A 17,859-nucleotide genomic window follows, 5' to 3' on the forward strand; every position below is an offset into this window, starting at 1 on the left:
CTACTGTGTTTTGGCGGAATTATCATTGGAGTCCCCAATCAGCATCACTCGAATACTTTAGAAAGCGCTATAAGCAAATACATTTCACGGATTACGTTAATTCTTATCTTAGTTTACTGCGTGTCGTATAGAAACATAAAAAATACTTACTATTAATATTATGGCGACATGATTATGATCTCCTCGTCTTTGTGTGTTTTTCACCTGTGAGCTTGGCCGTGAGCTCAAATGAGGCAGGACACCACAGAACTGTTGAGAAACAGAGCGAATCAAGCACATTAGGGGAAAATCTGAGGTTACAAAGACCAATTTCCCGTAACGGAAAAAAATTGACAGTAGTACGCAGATCATGAAAATCTTAAGAAAAAAATGGACGAGTTGAAGTACATCAAAATAGAAGAAGATTATTAGAGATGACCTTCTAGATTAAAGTTTGTATCTGTCATTCCCTTTTCCTCTCGTAATTGCACTCTCGAACTGCGAGGTATCTGCCAGAGCTGCTGAGTTAACATACGACACTCAAAATAATCTAATCAAGAGAGGCCTTTGAGCAACTTAATGACAATATCAGGTGCGCTATGGAGGTTTAGAGGCGTCAGTCCGGCACTGTAGGTAGTTAGCTTCAAGCGGTACTGTCTATCCGTCGTAGCTAACGCAGCCGCTATGAACTTTCCCAGCTCACCACTCGTGTCATTACTGCTTACCATCTTTGCAGCCTTGGTCAAGGTAAAGGCCACTCTTCCACCATATTCATTCACGCCTTACAGGTGTTACACAGAACTACACGGCGCTCGAGAACTTCATCTACTTTAAATAGCCTTTGATGAAATTTCAAGCATGCGCTTTTGTTCATGGTGCGCATAGATGTTAAAAATCTGGATCAGTAAATTTTTTAAGTCATAAGGTATTTAGAAAAAATTACTCTGTAGTATGTATTGTTCAATTTTGGACTGTATTTCCTAGAAAACTCTGCGACGTTTTACTGTTATGACAACGAGCGTTATTAATATAGAAGGAGCAATTATAGCAACAATGAAATGAGCCGTAATGCATATCGTCAATTACTGTTATATGGGTCTTACAGAATTTATTGCTGTATCGTGGTTCTTATTTGCGACGAGAAGTTAGTGCTTTCGTTTAATTTCTTGTAGATAAATGAAGTCATGAAATAATTTGTTGAAAATAATGAGTGTATCACACCTACATAAGCAATAGTACTATCCATGAGATACTGAAAACGCCGTTTGTTTCAGGAGTCAACGAAATATTCTGGCAATATGAGTCATCCTCAAAACAAGAATTGGTAATCTCGATAATTCTATTTTGGTTACACTTTCCGAGCACTGAAGATTTTTGTGACTTTCACTGACATCACATCACTTTCCATTGTCGGAACGATCAGTGATATTGGTGTATAGCATCAGCACATCCTTAGTGTATGACCAAACTAAGTTCCCAGTGGTTTAATCCTCGGGGATTGTTATCTTTATCATCTATCTTGTTAGGGAAGATTCTTTTATCGAGTTGAAATGATCTAGAAAGTGATGGTTTCAGCTGCCGGAATTCACCAAGATTGTCTCAAAACCAATAAATGCCTAACTGACAGCGACGCGCACTATAAACTCTATGGCAAAAGACTGAAATCGGTAGATGTTGTGTACATGTACAGACAAACGAATGATTACCATTTCTGAAAAATAATGGATGATTTATTTAAGCTTCACAATCTCAGCGAGTCAGTAATACGTTGGTCCTCCTCTGGCCATTATGCAAGATATTATTTGGCTTGGCACTGACTGATAGTTGCTGATGTCCTCCTGAGGGATATCGAGTCAAATTCTGTCCAAAATCCAGAGCTGACTGGAGAGCCTTGCTCTTAATTCACCAAACGTTCTCCATTCGGGAGAGATCCGGAACCTTGCTGGCCGTGGTAGGGTTTGGCAGTGAGTATAGAATGGTCAAAATGTGTTAAATTCGGTTCTTCGGTTCTTCATCATCTGTCTGATTAACTTTGTCATTCGACGTAGTGTAGAATACAGACAATGCTGAGACGCGGTATGTCTTGATACATTTCCCATTAATGATAGCTTTCATCTGAACACCATGTAGGTAGTTTGGTACCATTCAACAGTCGTTTGTCTTCGCATAATAATGCTTTCTAGAGAAGTCAATAGCTAGCTGACAACCAAAAGTTGAACGAAATGAAAATTAACGTTAGGAGAGCAGTGATGATGATGTTGTTTGGTTTGTGGGCCTCGCAACAGCCCGGTCATCAGCGCCCATACAAAGTCACAATCTTTTCACAGTCCAATCGAGCCACTTTCACGAATGATGATGATGATAACAACACAAACGCCCAGCCCCGGGGCAGAGAAAATTCCCAATCCGGCAGGGAATCGAACCCGGGACCCCGTGATCCCAAGGCAGCAAAGCTAGCCTGTTGTTGCTTTTGTGGGGGGGGGGGGGGAATCAGGTCATGGGCTGGCGGAGGCAGGGTGGGCAGTGTTCGCAACCCGAGGCCTGGTCACAGTGTCTCCACCCTCCTTTTTCTGGGGATGTGGTCCAAGGTATGAAAGGGATTTTTTTATTTATTTATTTTTAATTATTTGTTTAGTATTTTTTAATTTTTATATGAGGTTTTTTTGTGGCTATTGATTTTCATTACCTTTCATAGGCGGTAAGCACAACATACAGAACCTAAAGGTGCCATTCAACACATCCAAACGTAAAAACGGCTGCTAACGCCATCTAGACTCAAAGAGTTCACTAGAAAAAGAAAGAAAAGAAAACGGTGGCTATGCAGCGGTCCTTTTGGCCTGTATCCTGGTCGGCTTCTCGCTAAGATAGAAACGATATATGGTCCCCTGAATACATCAGGCATGAATGTTAGTTCCCGAATGTTGAGCTGTCTCTTCATTTCACTTCTCATACCCGGAACACCCCAACTATCTGGAGATTCCGTGAATAACGAACCCAAGTAATTGGAAAAAAATGTTCTGTTTCACGTGTAGCCGCAAGATATCATGTCGCTCTGGCAGTATGTACCAGAAGTCTATGATGTACCTGTCATCGGTGAGATACAAATAATACGTCGCCATCACCTTTATCCAGTTTACAGCGTTTGTCCTGGCGGTAAGAAAGTCTACTTAGTCCGGGAACAGTAGGTCGTCGGCTTTGGTAGCCGTGTGCGGCGTGCGCAGTAAAAGGGCCAGCACTTTCGTCGTTAGAAGTCAACAGTCGATTTCCGTGCAAGAAACTAAACGGTGCTCGTAGGAGTCGACGACCGGCAGTGAGAGCTTATCGGCGTGTCGACCAGATGAACAGAGTACAGTCGTTGACGTTTCGGGAATCTGCCGTTCACCACTATATACCACAACGCACGTACCTATGTAGGGAGAGAGGAAAGATGCTGCTCTCCATATTCTCTGCCACTGCATCGCCGGGTACTTCCGTTCGGCCACACTGCAAGATTGTTGCTGATGGAAGCTTCGATATGGCTTTCGTTGTGGGCAGCCTGGTCTCCGGCAAACTGTCCTGAAAGTAACTGTAAGTAGTCCAGAATGTGTGCGAGCGGTGCCACTATGTGGCCAACATCGACTGGTGGACGGAGTGAATGTGGAGCCACTTCGTTGATCACCGCGCCCATTGAGGGGACGTGCTCTGTTCTCCAACAGCGTTGCGTCGTACTAAGAAAGAGCGCACGCGCCCTGTTCCTCACGTTTACGCGTACAATGCCTCCTCCTTTCCGTGGCAGCGCAAGGTATCAAAGCGGATTTTGAAGAGGAGCTCATCACTTATGAAATGTCCGAAGGTCGACTGTAGTACTGACACGATCGTGGTGGACAATGGCAGTATATGTACCAAGTGATTTATTTTCGGTGCCAAATAGACGTTGGCACAACATGCGTGCTGGAACATATCTATGGCGCGCATAGCATGTTGTGGTATTAATGCGCGAACTGTCGCAGTAGCCGACGATAATTATCCGTTGTTGTACGTCGTATGTCTCTATGGAATACCACTCCCAACCTTGGGCATTCCTGTCCCTGGTGGCAGCCCTATGCCCACGACTATACATCGGTCTTTCGTAGGTTGATGACACTACCCGCCAACGCTCCATATTGCTGAAACCATTCCACCGCCTCCTGAGTTTCGTCTCCTGACTAGATCAAAAGAACGACGTCGTCGGCGTATGAGCGGCATTGTAAATATGCGGTCTGTAGTTGGACGTCTTCAAGTCGTTGTCGGAGGCTGCGTAGTGCAGGTTCAAGAGTGACTGCAAATAAGATGGCCGAAAGAGGGCAACCTTGCCGCACTGAGGATTGGATCGTGAAATTTTCTGAGCTAACACCGTTCACCAAGACTCTCGAGTTGGCGCCATTAATCAAGATCGTGTCCACAAACATGAGGGGGATTCCCCCTTGTTCCATGACCCCTCGAAGGAACACGTGGTCCACTCGGTCGAAAGCGTAAAGGACATAAACTGGTGTACGTTCACACTAATGTTGGCAAATTGGTCTCACTCAGTTTGTTTGCGAATGCCCTTATTATTAGGTGTCTGTCGTCTGTCCATCAGAGCGAAGAATTATCTGATCTAGGCCTATTTGTTAGATCGTAGATAGACAAGCTGTTAGCCTTGGGATGTGTCAGCCTCTGTACTATCTGATATTTATCCTTTTTCTCTAATCTACTAAGTTTCAAGGACAGTTCCAGTTTATATTGTTAGTCGTACCTCCCACCGATCACATTAACTGTTTCACTGCTTAAATGCGATCATATTGAATGCTTCACTGTTTAAATGGTCGCTAAATTTTTAATTTTGTGATCACAAAAACTGGAACTAGTGAAGAAAAGCTGAAACTATTATGTTAACAGCGAACTAAATAATGGGAAAGAAAATGTTGGCAACCATTTCGTCGCCTGCGACACTTACAGAAGATGATGACGATTATATTTCTCTCTAACGACATTGAGAGGTATCTGCTTGAAAATGATGCATAAACACCCTTAATCATAATGTTAGAACCCGATTAACCTGATATTCAAATATTCGAAGACAGTACAGTTCAGAAATTCCCAGGTTTTACACCGAAATAAATTGCAGTTGTTGCCCATACTTCCGAGATTTGCTTAACACATTAACTATATAATTAGAGGTCCATAAATTTTGTGTAGTAGATACTTTACTAAGTTATTATAAGTAATTTTTCTCATCTCCGCAATTGTATGGCGTTAGTTCATAAGGAAATGGGCACCTTTAGATTATATTAGCATGAAATAGACTGTCTGTCTGTGTAATTATTTAACAAAATGTTACGTATAAGGCTTCATCGATTAATAATTTCAGTGAACTAAAATCTAACATGGAATATGGTCGCTGGCCGGTGTGGCCGTGCGGTTCTAGGAGCTTCAGTCTGGGACCGCGTGACAGCTACGGCCGCAGGTTCGAATCCTGCCTCGGGCATGGATGTGTGTGATGTCCTTAGGTTAGTTAGGTTTAAGTAGTTCTAAGTTCTAGGGGACTGATGACCACAGATGTTAAGTCCCATAGTGCTCAGAGCCATTTAAACCATTTGGAATATGCTCACTAGACTTCAGAGGTAAATAATAATGTTGAGAAAATGAGAACGGGAAGGAAAGATATGAGGAATGAATGTAAAAGGTCAGCAGTATTTTCCCACCAAGAAATTTGTTCTCTGTGTATAGGAAGGAAAAGCTCCCACCATCAAAAAGACATGTGATAATGGTATAAAGAAAAGCCTCGAATTGGAATCATAATGGTTGAATTGTGTTTGCACTTTTCTTCAGTGTATAGACCCTTTGTAATAATTACAAAAATGGTTCAAATGGCTATGAGCACTATGGGACTTAACTGCTGAATTCATCAGTCCCCTAGAGCTTAGAACTACGTAATCCTAACTAACTCAAGGAAAACACACACATGCCCGAGGCAGGATTCGAACCTGAGACCGTAGCGGTCGCGCGGTTCCAGACTGAAGCGCCTAGAACCGCTCGGTCACACTGTCTGGCTGTAATTATTACAGCGCAACGCTACAAAGACATGATTTAGACCCGATTAAATAGGATAAAACCTTAAAACTTCTTTGCATTGGCAGCTTTGGACTAACAATTTACCAGGAGAGGCACTCAGCTATTATCAGTGAAATTATTAGTTGCATAGCAAGTCTGACATTTTGTCGTGAACTAAACAATAAGCTCTTTCTTATTTATTTAGGGAGAAGAAGTCTTGGTGACCGTGGAGCAGGGTACACTGCTCGGGCAAACAGCCACAAGCCTCTACAACACAACATACACAGCCTTCTTGGGAATCCCGTATGCCGAGCCCCCTCTTGGGATACTGCGATTTCAGGTGAGCTCTGAAATATGAATGGCAATATCGCACCACGCCAGTTATAACTCGACATCTCAGAAAAATCCGAAATATCAATGGCATACACAACAACATAACAGGAACGGCCGAAAGTTAAGTGAATAAAATGTTGAAAAATTTTGGAAAACTAATAAAAGTGATCAATGAAACAACAGTTTTTCCGTTAATTATTTGTGTCGCAGTTTAAATATTGAATTTCAGTTACTGTTCAGGTACACTCAGCAACACACTTACGTATCACTTACAGAGCACTGTAGTCTCGTTTTTAGATTAGGCTACTGGAATGAAATATCTGTCTTTTAACAACCCTCTAGGAAACTTTTTAACTTTCACATTTCGTGATATCGTGGTGTCGTAGTGCTAAAGAAAACGACCATTGAATTACTGTACACCAAGGTGTGAGGCAAAATCATGATAATTCATTCATTAAATTACATTCCTTGCGATGCGAATATTTAAATTCTCTTTCAGTACAATGAAGAATAGTTAAATAATTAATACATGCCAGTTGCAATTTGCTGAAGCTTGTTGACTTTAAAAGTGTCCTATGAATTTCATAGAAATAGCATAGATACTGGCCAACATACAATACTGATGATGGGAATTGCTTTTACTCTCTCAAATTTTGTTAAATATCTAGCCAAATATGGTAACTATGACAGAGCTAACGTATCATAAACGAAGAATTCATTGCAAAACTTTGCACGAATCATAATGTAAAAAGGGTTTTGTTACTCGATTAGTCACTGCAGCTTTATTATCGGTTTAGGATACAAAGCCTGTTGAAGTCACAGCGAACATCGAGTGAAAATGGAAGGATTATGTATTCCATTATCGGGAATGCTTGAAACAAATGTTGAAAAATGCAAGTTGTGAGCACACCTAATATTCCTGTCTTGCAAAAAAGTAGTTAGGATACAAGGAGAAGTCAGTAAGAACGAGATTGATGGGAAAAAAGTAAATCATGTTTATTTCTTCAAAATTAATTGCCCTAAGTATTAACAGATTTATCACAGTGTGAGACAAGGTGGTGAAAGCCTTCATGGAAAAATGTGTGCGGTTGCGTATGGAACCCAGGCGTGCACCTTTTCGTCCGAAACAAAGCGACGGCCAGGTATTCAAAAACGTGGAACTCACATGGGCCCAATCGGGCTATGCGAAGGATGTGGACCGGCTTTCTACGGACACTTCGGCAGCGTACTCGGCACAGCTATGACAACACGTGCGCGGGCCCACATCCGTCGCCCACGCTGCGAAGATCGCTGGGAGGCCCTTACATATCCTCCATATAGTCCCACTATTTCCATATTTTTGGAGCCTTGAAGAAAGACATTCGTGGCCGTCGATTTGTTTCGGACGAAACGGGTGCGCGCATGGATATAGTCAAGTTTCTGTAGACAACCGAGATTTTTCGGTGATTGAAAGTGTTTTTCTCGCAGTGGGATAAATATATTGTAAGTCGCGGCAGTTACTTTTGAAATAATAAGCTATTTACGTACTTTTCCGTGTCTCTCATTTTCGTTTGACTGTCCCTTACAAGAACTGGGTATTAGGGAAGAACCTACGGAATTCAGCCACTTTTACAATGTATCAACGTGAAGACAGAATGTAATACAAGAATAACAGCACCTGGCCTAGAGACATACATAAAGACACTCCTCCAGATGTTCCTCGGTCAACAAAAGTTAAATCTTAATACGTTGGAAAAGGAAGTAGTTTCTTGTTCAAGTATTTTGCTGAGTACAGGCATAGATGTAGGAGGGTACAAAATTGCGTGGACAGCGTCGTCAGGCATTTGTGGTATGAAATAACGTGTTTGCAAGAATGTGTAAAAAGGACAATTTTTTTCACTAGGTATAAACAGAACGAGGCTGCACTATTTTAAGCATTGTGTACGGAAGGATGGAGGCTACAATTTCTGTACGGTAGTAATGATTTCGATTTGCCATGGTTTCCCTGCAGTACCACTGGGAAATGCTGGATGATTCTTACCGTAAGGTCAAACCTGCCATTGCGTTCAAGCCTTGTCGAAGTAGACCTAAAAGTACGTCAATACTTGTACATACGATTTATATTTATATTGGTCTGGGATTGTAATACCGAGGCACGTTCAGTGTAAGCCATGGAAAGATAAATGAAAGTACTGCTGCGGTTAATATTACTCAAACTGGCACTGTTGTTCCAGGCCCCACAGCCTCCACCTAGTTGGGAGGGTATTCGGAATGCCACCCAGTACGGCAGCGACTGTGTGCAGTCTAGCGGCGGCTCGGAGGACTGCCTCTACCTGAACGTCTTCGTGCCGGGCGTGCCGCAAGAGGGTGCAGGGCTGCCCGTGCTCTTCTGGGTGCATGGCGGAGGATTTTCCGCCGGCAGCGGCTCTGACCAGGAGCACGGACCTGACTTTCTCGTCTCCTACGGCGTCATCCTGGTCACCATCAACTACCGACTAGGCCCACTGGGTAATATGACCATTCTCCCCACTGAACAGGCGACGTAACGAAACAAACAACTTATGACCTTTAAAATGCCAGTGGGTATAATGCAGCGCGGCATTCGTCCTTCATAAGGTAGGGAGTAAATTTCTCGGCTTGGCACAAATTGTGGCTGCTAGAAACAAAATGTAATTTTTCGTTACGTTATTGTTACGCTATAATATAAAGGTCAACTTCTGTGGAATAGTTCAGCTCATACGATAAAGTAATATCTTTGAAATATATTGGATACAATACTGCAACCTCTCCAGTGATTTACGGTTGATTATCAACTAAATTTGAGCCACGCTTGGTGAAGGACTGATTACAACCTGCTCCTTCATTTTCAGATTTTCCAAAACATCTAAACGAGAGCAGGGAAACCACAGCTTAAAACGGAACCATAGATGAAGAAAGAAGAAGGCAACATTAGTGTTTAAAGTCCCGTCGATAACGAGGATAGCAGGGACGAATCATAAGTTCAAGCTGGCGAAAGTACCACCTTGGCATTTGATTTACGCGACTAAAGTAAACGGTGGAAAACTGAAATCAGCACAGCCAGATGAAGATTTGAACCACCGTCCTCTGAAATGCGAATCCAAAGACTCGCCATTGCCCCAGTGCGCTCGGTGCAATCAATCGCAGACGTATATATTCTGAAATTAGGCTATGTAGTGTTGGACATAGGAGATTAGAACGTGTGAAGTACTTGTCGTCAGGGACAGATAAGAACAACAATATGATATATTTAAAATTAAAATTATCTATGACGTAAGATGAGCGAAAGGGATGGTTGCAGGATCTGCTGGAAGCTGACAAAAGGTAGATGCTAATAAAATGAATATTTGTTACTGTGTGTGATATACACATGAACCAGTTCAAAATAGAAATGAAACGTCAATCGAAGGTGTACGGCAAGTCAGTTTAGCTGTACCGAAGATGATATAATCGATATCATCTGGCAGGAAAGCTATGTTCAATGTTCCTAGAGGTGCAAAATATGATGATGGGGAAGCATTTCTTTGAGCGTACGACATCTGCCTGCTTGCCTTCGGTAGAAAAGTAATTGTGAGATTGCTGTTGTTAAGAATGATACGATTCAAACAGTATTACAGCTCCATAAAATCCATGTCAATTTACACAGACACACAGACACACACACACACACACACACACACACACACATAAAGAAGTTCAATGGTAAAATCCAAAATACTGGAATGAATTACTGTGGATAATTGATCACTGGACTAAAAAAGGATGATATAGTCACGTGGAAACGCACTAAAATCTACAGCATAAAACTTTCATATGGAGACTACACAAAATCTTAAAAGCCTTACCCCACTTTCTCTCGACGTCTGTACTCTCGTCCAAATATGAAACGAATTCGGTTAAAATGTGGCGTTCAGTGATTTTCGCGGCACAAGAATCACAAACTGAGTGCGCGTCTCACCGGCGTGTAATTTCACTTTTCAGTGGACAGTGTCCTATCCAGAGGAGGACCGAAGTGATCGATAAGAGGTATACTGCAGCTAGGTGGCCGACTTCCGAGACTGCAGTTTATTTCTTCCTCACTGCCAGCTACTCATCCTTCCACCTTTGCATTGTTCTCTGACTAAGCAATCGAGCGACAACGCCCAGGGGAATGGCGCATTGTGTCATGCTGTGGTTCTACAAACCTCCATGGCTATTTCGTTAGCTTCTTTGGCACCCCAAATTCGTGGGCTTTGAAGACCAGCGGAATAAGCACTTCTCAAGAAGAAGAAGAAGAAAGAGGAGAAGGAGGACGAGGAGAAGAATATGAGGAAGAACTATGACCTTCATATTTTGCGTCATTTTCTCCCCTGCATACGATGTGTGATCAAAAAGTGACAGGAATTTTTGTTTTTCTAAAAGAAGTTTTATTTATTTATCAACAACCCTTTTTGAAGATAACCACTGCAGATATAACATATTGTGCCAGTTTTTTTTTCTAATTTTGCTAGCTCTTTAGGGAGCCCATTTGGAACTCACTTTTCGTTATGGTGTTCAGCGCCTTCCTCGGTTCTGTTTTTATCTCATAAAAGGTGGAAAAACGACGTCTTTTCATGGTTTTCTTCAGCCTCGAGAATAACAAGAAGTTGTACTGGGGACGTCCGCGAATACAGTGGCTGAGGCAAGAACAGGGTTTTCTTGTTTACCAAAAAAAAAAATCACGAACTAGCATTGAGGTGTGAGGGGAAGCATTATTTTGATGCGATTTCCACTTGTGGTTTTGCCACAATTCTGATCGTTTTCTTCGGATTGCCTCACGCAAATGGCGCATAATTTCTACGAAATGTTTGTTATTGACCGCAAAATTATAATCGAAGAACTCATGATGCCCTATCTCATTGTAATCGGAGAAAGCAACGAGAAGAATCTTCACATGTGACCGAACTCGCAAATTTCTTTCTGTCTTGACTCCGCAGGTAGTGTCCGTTGCGACGACCGGCCCTTGCTGTCGATGTTATACCCATATACCCACGTTTCGTCACATGTTATCAACTTCTTTGAAATTTCTGGACTGTTGTCCACCTCATTCAGCAATTCTTGAGCGATGTCTACGCGACGTCGTTTTTCACCGAAACTCAACATTTTTGGAACAAACTTTGGTGCTACATGTTTCATACCTAAGACATCTGAGAAAATTATTTGGCATGAGCAAAGCATATGCCAACATCATTAACAGCCTCTCTGAAGGTGATCCGGTGACTTTCGAGAAATATTTTCATTATTTCTTCCACTTTACTGTCAATAATTGACATGCTAGGGCGTCCAGGGCGGTCATCGTCTACGTCTTTTTGGTCCTCTTTGAAAAATTTGTACCATTCTTAAACTCTTGCCTTATAGACAAAGGCCACAGTCAATATTTCGTATGCAGTGCTCCACTTTATTGCATTTATCAAGAAAAATTTAATGAAAATTATATTATGTATTTTTATCGAAAGAAAACACGTAGAAACCTTTCTATTGTAACTAGTAAATTAAATATTGGAAACAGCTGAAAATTCAAATATACGTCAAGAGCACTTGTACTAACAACATAAAAAAATTGAAAATCGGGTATATTTAAAAAATTCCCATTACGTTTTGGACAAACCTCGTACGTTAGGTACAATGCTTATTAGGCGCCAACGGATTCGAAGTAGATGAAAAAGTTTTTTGCTTCGAAAGCACGTCACCTGCCGTAATGTATTTCTTTGGAAGAACAATCCTGAAGCTATGATCTGGGTATGTGGCTGAACACCCAAGGGAGCCCCCTTGCTTCGAACCTCCAGTGTTGGCTATATTAAATTTGTGACGGTTTTGAAAAATGTTGTAAAATATCGACGTAAAAATTAATTCTAAAGCGCATTCTCCCTAAAAACTGACCGTATCTAAAATGTGAGAGTCTTTCAAGGAGCAATGTGTTCAAAAGTTTCCAAACGATTTGAATTTGCGTTAACTGGTCCTATGTTTAAAGTATCCGAACGAACTAAACTTTGAAAAAAGTTCTAAAGGATCCAATGATTTGAATTTTGGGTTAACTGACGCCGTGTTCGAGAGCTAATACCAAATCTTCACGAACATATGAGTTAGAGCCCTAAATTTTGGATGAAATTGAGAAATATTCACCAGCTATCCAACAAGAGCGTCAAAACCACGTGTATCTTGTCTGTCGTGCAGGTTTCCTGAGCACCGAGGACTCCGTGGTGCCTGGTAATGCTGGGCTCAAGGACCAGCGGCAGGCCCTGCTGTGGGTGCAGCAGAACATCGCCAGGTTCGGCGGGGACCCGCAGTTGGTAACACTGCAGGGGCAGAGTGCTGGCGGCGTCGCCGTGTCCTACCACCTCGTGGCGAACGCGTCGGCAGGTGAGGGACCGCGACTGTAGCTCGCAGACAGCCTGGACTCGTCCACAGATTCAGTAACAGATATATGTACTTGTTTTCAATATCTTTATTATGTTACTTGCAAATCATTGTTTCCAGTTGAAGTGTTTTCGGTCTGTAGGCGCCCCGATGGTCCCGGTAGCCTACAGTGTACTGGAGGCCGAGCGGAGACCTCTCCAGTTGTCAGGATGCTAGGAAATGACTGTGGACGCGTCAGAAACGCCAAAGAAACATTATTAATTGACACCTTCATTCCTGCTCAGTACAATGTGGTCCACATAACACAGGCTGGCTCTCGGCATAGGCAACGAAACTTTGACAGTATTCCATGTTTCCAACTCTTTACTATTCCGCGACACTACAGATCTGTTAACTTTTGAATTGGAAAAGTTAATTCAACAAGGAACTCATCCATCCGTCGTGTAGTGTGTGAATTTACCTATTTGGAATCAAACAAAATAATCAATTCATATCTCTCACTCTCCACGGTAACCGCCTACTCTATGCGCTGCTGCGTTTGGACTATGGAATGTGGAATTTAAACAACGCACCGCAGATTGTGTTTATGATATGGAAAGGTTACATATAGACACGTAAAAAATGTTTAGCATCACCAGGTTCCCAGAACTCCTGAAGATAGTCATTGACTGTGGATATTGTATCACAGACACATTCCCTTTGACTGTTCAGAGATGTCACTAGACCCATCCAAAGATGTAAACAACCATGCATCAGAAACATCTATTAGACGGAGGGGGCCCGACAGCCGATCAGTTCCAGTCATTTTACCAGGACGGGGTTACACGGCTTATGTTGTCTGTAGTTAACTATGCCTAGACTGTCAATACCGCGGTTCGATCGCGTCCGCATTGCTACTTTGTGCCAGGAAGCGCTCCCAACAAAGAAAGTGTCCAGGCGTCACGGAGTGAACCAAAGCGGTGTTATTCGGACATGGAGGAGATACAGAGAAACAGGAACCATCGATGACATGCTTCACTCAGGCCGCCCAAGGGCTATTACTGCAGTGGATTATGGCTCCGGATTATGGCTCCGGATTATGGCTCGGAGGAACCCTGACAGCAACGCCACCATGTTGAATAATACCTTTAGTGCAGCCACAGGACTGTGTGCAATAGGCTGCATGCTCCGCAAATTCGCTCCCGACGTCCATGGCGACGTCCATCTTTGCAACCACGACACCATGCAGCGCGGTACAGACGCGCCCAACAACATGCCGAATGGACCTCTCACGATTGGCATCGCGTTCTTTTCACCGATGAGGGTCGCATATGCCTTCAACCAGACAATCGTCGGAGATGTTTTTGGAGGCAACCTGGTCGGGCTGAACACCTTAGACACACCATCCAGCGAATGCAGCGAGGTGGAGGTTCCCTGCTCTTTTTGGGGTGGCATTATGTGGTGCCAACGTACGCTGCTGGTGGTCATGGAAATCGGCGCTGTACGATACGTGAATGCCATCCTCCGACTGATAATGCAACCTTATCGATAGCATATTGGCAGAGCATTCGTCTTCATGGACGTCAATTCGCGGCCACATCATCCACATCTCGTGAATGACTTCCTTCAGGATAACGATATCGCTCGGCTAGTGGCCAGCTTGTATTCCAGATATGAACCCTATCGAACATGCCTGGGATGGACGACGCGACCCTTTAGCCTCTCTGAGGGATCTACGCCGAATCACCGTTGAAGAGTGGGACAATCTGCCCCAACAGTGCCTTGATGAACTTGGTGATAATATGCCACGACGAATACAGGCACGCATCACCGCCAGAGGACGTGCTACTGGGTATTAGCGGTACCAGCGCGTGCAGCAGTCTAGACCACCACACCTGAAGATCTCGCTGTATAGTGATACAACATACAATATGTGGTTTTCATGAGCAATAAAAAGGGCAGATATGATCTTTATGTTGATCTCTATTCCAATTTTCTGCACAGGTTACAGAAGTCTCGGAAACGAGGTGACGCAAAACTTTTGTTGAGCGTGTATATTTGGGAAACTGTAGTCAGTTTATCTTGGGAAAAAAAGAAAACAAAACACTCAAGTGCTCTTCTTTACATAGATGTTGAAAATAGTCAAGTAACATAATCTCCTGTTGCACTGTCCATACTTAAAATGCGCACAACTATGTTTTTAAATCTTGTTCAATATGGCGCTATCTTGTTTTTTGTGTATGGACTTTGTTAACTTTTATGTTCTTCATGAAAACAGAAAATGAACCAGCATTACGTGTAAGTGATATTTTTAGATTAAATTTTACGGTCTATGAATGCATACTAGTTGCACAATAAGTCTAAAAATTGCTGTTTGGTAAAATCCAATAGAATCCATATCAAAAATTGGTCTCTAAAATGAGAAGCTACCACCGAGCATTGTAAACATTCCTAAATCTATAAATATGCACTGCCTACTCTTTTTCTTATCTGTACTAAGCGGCTGCGTGTCGATGCTTTCATTTTGTTAGTTCATTTTATTTGCACAATTGATAAGTCCATGTTTTGTTTCATATGTCTACTAATATGTTTCTGTTCTTGTTTTTCATTTTTAAATGTGAAGAAAATCTGTAAATCAGAAAACAGATTTTATTATCTATTTCGATACATAGGTCACCAAAGTCCTTCACAGGTCCAAACAGCCTTACGTCCTCTTTTATGCCTAACGTGGACTTGGATCATCTTGGCTCACCAGTTCTGTAGCTGCTACATTTGATTGCTTAGTAATTATTATTTATGTGTTAATGAGATTCAGTAGCTAAGAAGACGTGACTAAAAGATTTTTAACCTTTGTTCATTGAAAGTAAAAAACATATTTGAAGAAAGTTTTAATAACCAAGATCCCATTCAATATTATTTATTCCTAATGACTGGTTTCAACAATTAAGACTGTTATCTTCCGATCCTCAACAAACTTGGTCTGCTACGTCTTGTTCCTCTATGACTGCATCACACACACACACACACACACACACAGTGTCGACATTAGTGTGGACAGATAGTATGTAGCATGTTCCACACAGGTTTGTTACAATAACATCAGGTTTATCACAAATAAAAAAATGCCGTTAAAAAGCACTTATTGTTCATATTTGCGATAAACTTATTTTAAACTGTCAACTACAATATCGACATGGCGTTTGTCATACGGGTATAATGGAGCAATGCATATTACAACAGGTTTTTTGAAGATCAGAAAATGACAGTCTTAACTGTAGATTTTCGTCGTCAGGAATAAACAATAATGATTGCGATACTGGCTATTAAACCGTTCCTTAAAGTAAATGTAGATCTCTCGTACCATTCTCTGATTAAGATAAATTCCGTAGAAAAATAGTAGAGATGTTTATGTTACAGTTACTTGGAGATTCACTTCCATATTTCACAATGACGAAAGAGACAGCATTCGTGCATATTTAGAGGTACATATATTTTCATTATCCATTAGGTACTGGTTATTTCCTGTACATTTGATGGTTCCTCATTACTTTGAGTGCGTTCCAACGAATATCATTGTGAATGATACCCAACTGCACATCTTCTGTAATATCACATGCAAACTGAGAAGAAAGAGAAAAATTCCGTTCACATTCGCTCCATTTCCTTTAGATCAGTAACTAAGCTGGCCAGTTCCTGATGACGATTTCTTATCCAGCAGAAACATTAAGAAGACGAAGTGAACCTGAATAAAATAGCAAGAGATATTGATTGAACCAATGTGCCGTTTCGAACAAAAATTTGCTGTCTTCTGCGTCCAGTGAGCTATCATACTGATCAGTATTATTTTGTATCTAGGAGAGCTGATTTACGTTTTCAACTGTCGCAGTTAAAAGCTTTAGATGACCGGCAGAATGTTAATATCAGCAGAAATGGTACCATAGCCTTCTGAGTTATCACTATAGCGAGACCTCAACGACAGGATGTCCATTCCACATATAATTACCGCTTCTGGGTATCGCAAGATATCTGTACGTCTACCCTACGCCGTAAGAGCAGGCAGTGCACGAGGAGAAATCTGCCCTCGAGTGTGATATTTTCTCTCTCGCTCCAGGCCTCTTCTCGAGGGTCATCGACGAGAGCGGCACTCTGGTGGCCTCGATCTCTGGGACGAGGGACGCCCGCTACCACGCCTTCAGGCTGGGCGCCGCGCTGGGGCTGGAGACGGAGGACTCCCAGGAGCTCGTGGATTACCTGCGCTCTGTCAACGCCTCAGACTTACTGGTGGACGACGCACTTCTCACAACGGACGAGGTACGTGTATGCCACAATCTGTTATACGCACGATTTACACCTGTTCCCATTTGAGGCCAAGTATTAGGTGTAAATAATGAAATAAAAAGAACCTTGATGCCTGGACAGTTATGTGTTTGATATCTCGTTTCTTCTAAGTTATTAGTTCATGATTTTATTCGCAGCTGAAATGAACGAAGGAAGATTAGGGTTTAACGTCCCGTCTACATTGAAGTCACTAGAGGCGGAGCACAAGCTCAAATTATTTCAGAGGAACCATTTATCTGGAGTCGTTTAGGGAACTCACGGAAATTCACCCGAATGCGACTCCAGCCTGCCAATCACTGTGACACCTCGCTCGGTTTACTGGTGGCTGCTATTTAACCGACAGTTGAGGTATTATTTCAGAATAAAATTCAGTCATCAGTTACTCAATTGGGGAATCTATTTCGCTTTACCGGGTTCAACAGATTAATTAATCTGTCATCTTCAACAGATTAATATTGGTTTAATGTATGTCAAGTGGTTTTCACAGAATTATAATGTCATGACATGCCGTAAAGTTTACATCATTTGTCATAATTATAAAAACTGATTGATAATTTCCAGTAAGCGAATCACTTTATGTACATAGAGAAAATGTGCTAGCAGCAATGTGTCTCCAATTATCACATATAATATGTACATTTCTGACGTGCCATGGCATTATTCAGTGAAGAAGATACTGCCGCCTACTAAACCTATATTAAGCTTTTGGAGATCAATCTAATCCTCTGAAACGGGCAAAGCTAAATAAATTTCCTCATTACCCAACTAATGGCTGAATATTATTCTGAAATTTATTCCTTCACTTTC

The 17,859-nt window shown here is 42.0% G+C and overlaps 1 protein-coding gene across 1 annotated transcript in view; it reads left to right on the top strand.

Moving 5' to 3' along the window:
• Positions 1 to 603: 603 nt before the first annotated feature.
• LOC124607302 (para-nitrobenzyl esterase-like) overlaps positions 604 to 17,859 on the top strand; it is a 72,252-nt gene continuing 54,996 nt past the window's right edge. Inside the window, exons 1-5 of the mRNA XM_047139596.1 lie at positions 604 to 726; positions 6,236 to 6,370; positions 8,577 to 8,850; positions 12,553 to 12,738; positions 16,826 to 17,025. Of these exons, the coding sequence (XP_046995552.1) occupies positions 664 to 726; positions 6,236 to 6,370; positions 8,577 to 8,850; positions 12,553 to 12,738; positions 16,826 to 17,025 (858 nt within the window). The 5' untranslated portion in view covers positions 604 to 663. The remainder of the gene's footprint in view (positions 727 to 6,235; positions 6,371 to 8,576; positions 8,851 to 12,552; positions 12,739 to 16,825; positions 17,026 to 17,859) is intronic.

This window comes from Schistocerca americana, chromosome 3, assembly GCF_021461395.2.
Source record: "Schistocerca americana isolate TAMUIC-IGC-003095 chromosome 3, iqSchAmer2.1, whole genome shotgun sequence".
Classification (NCBI taxonomy): Eukaryota; Metazoa; Arthropoda; class Insecta; order Orthoptera; family Acrididae; genus Schistocerca; species Schistocerca americana.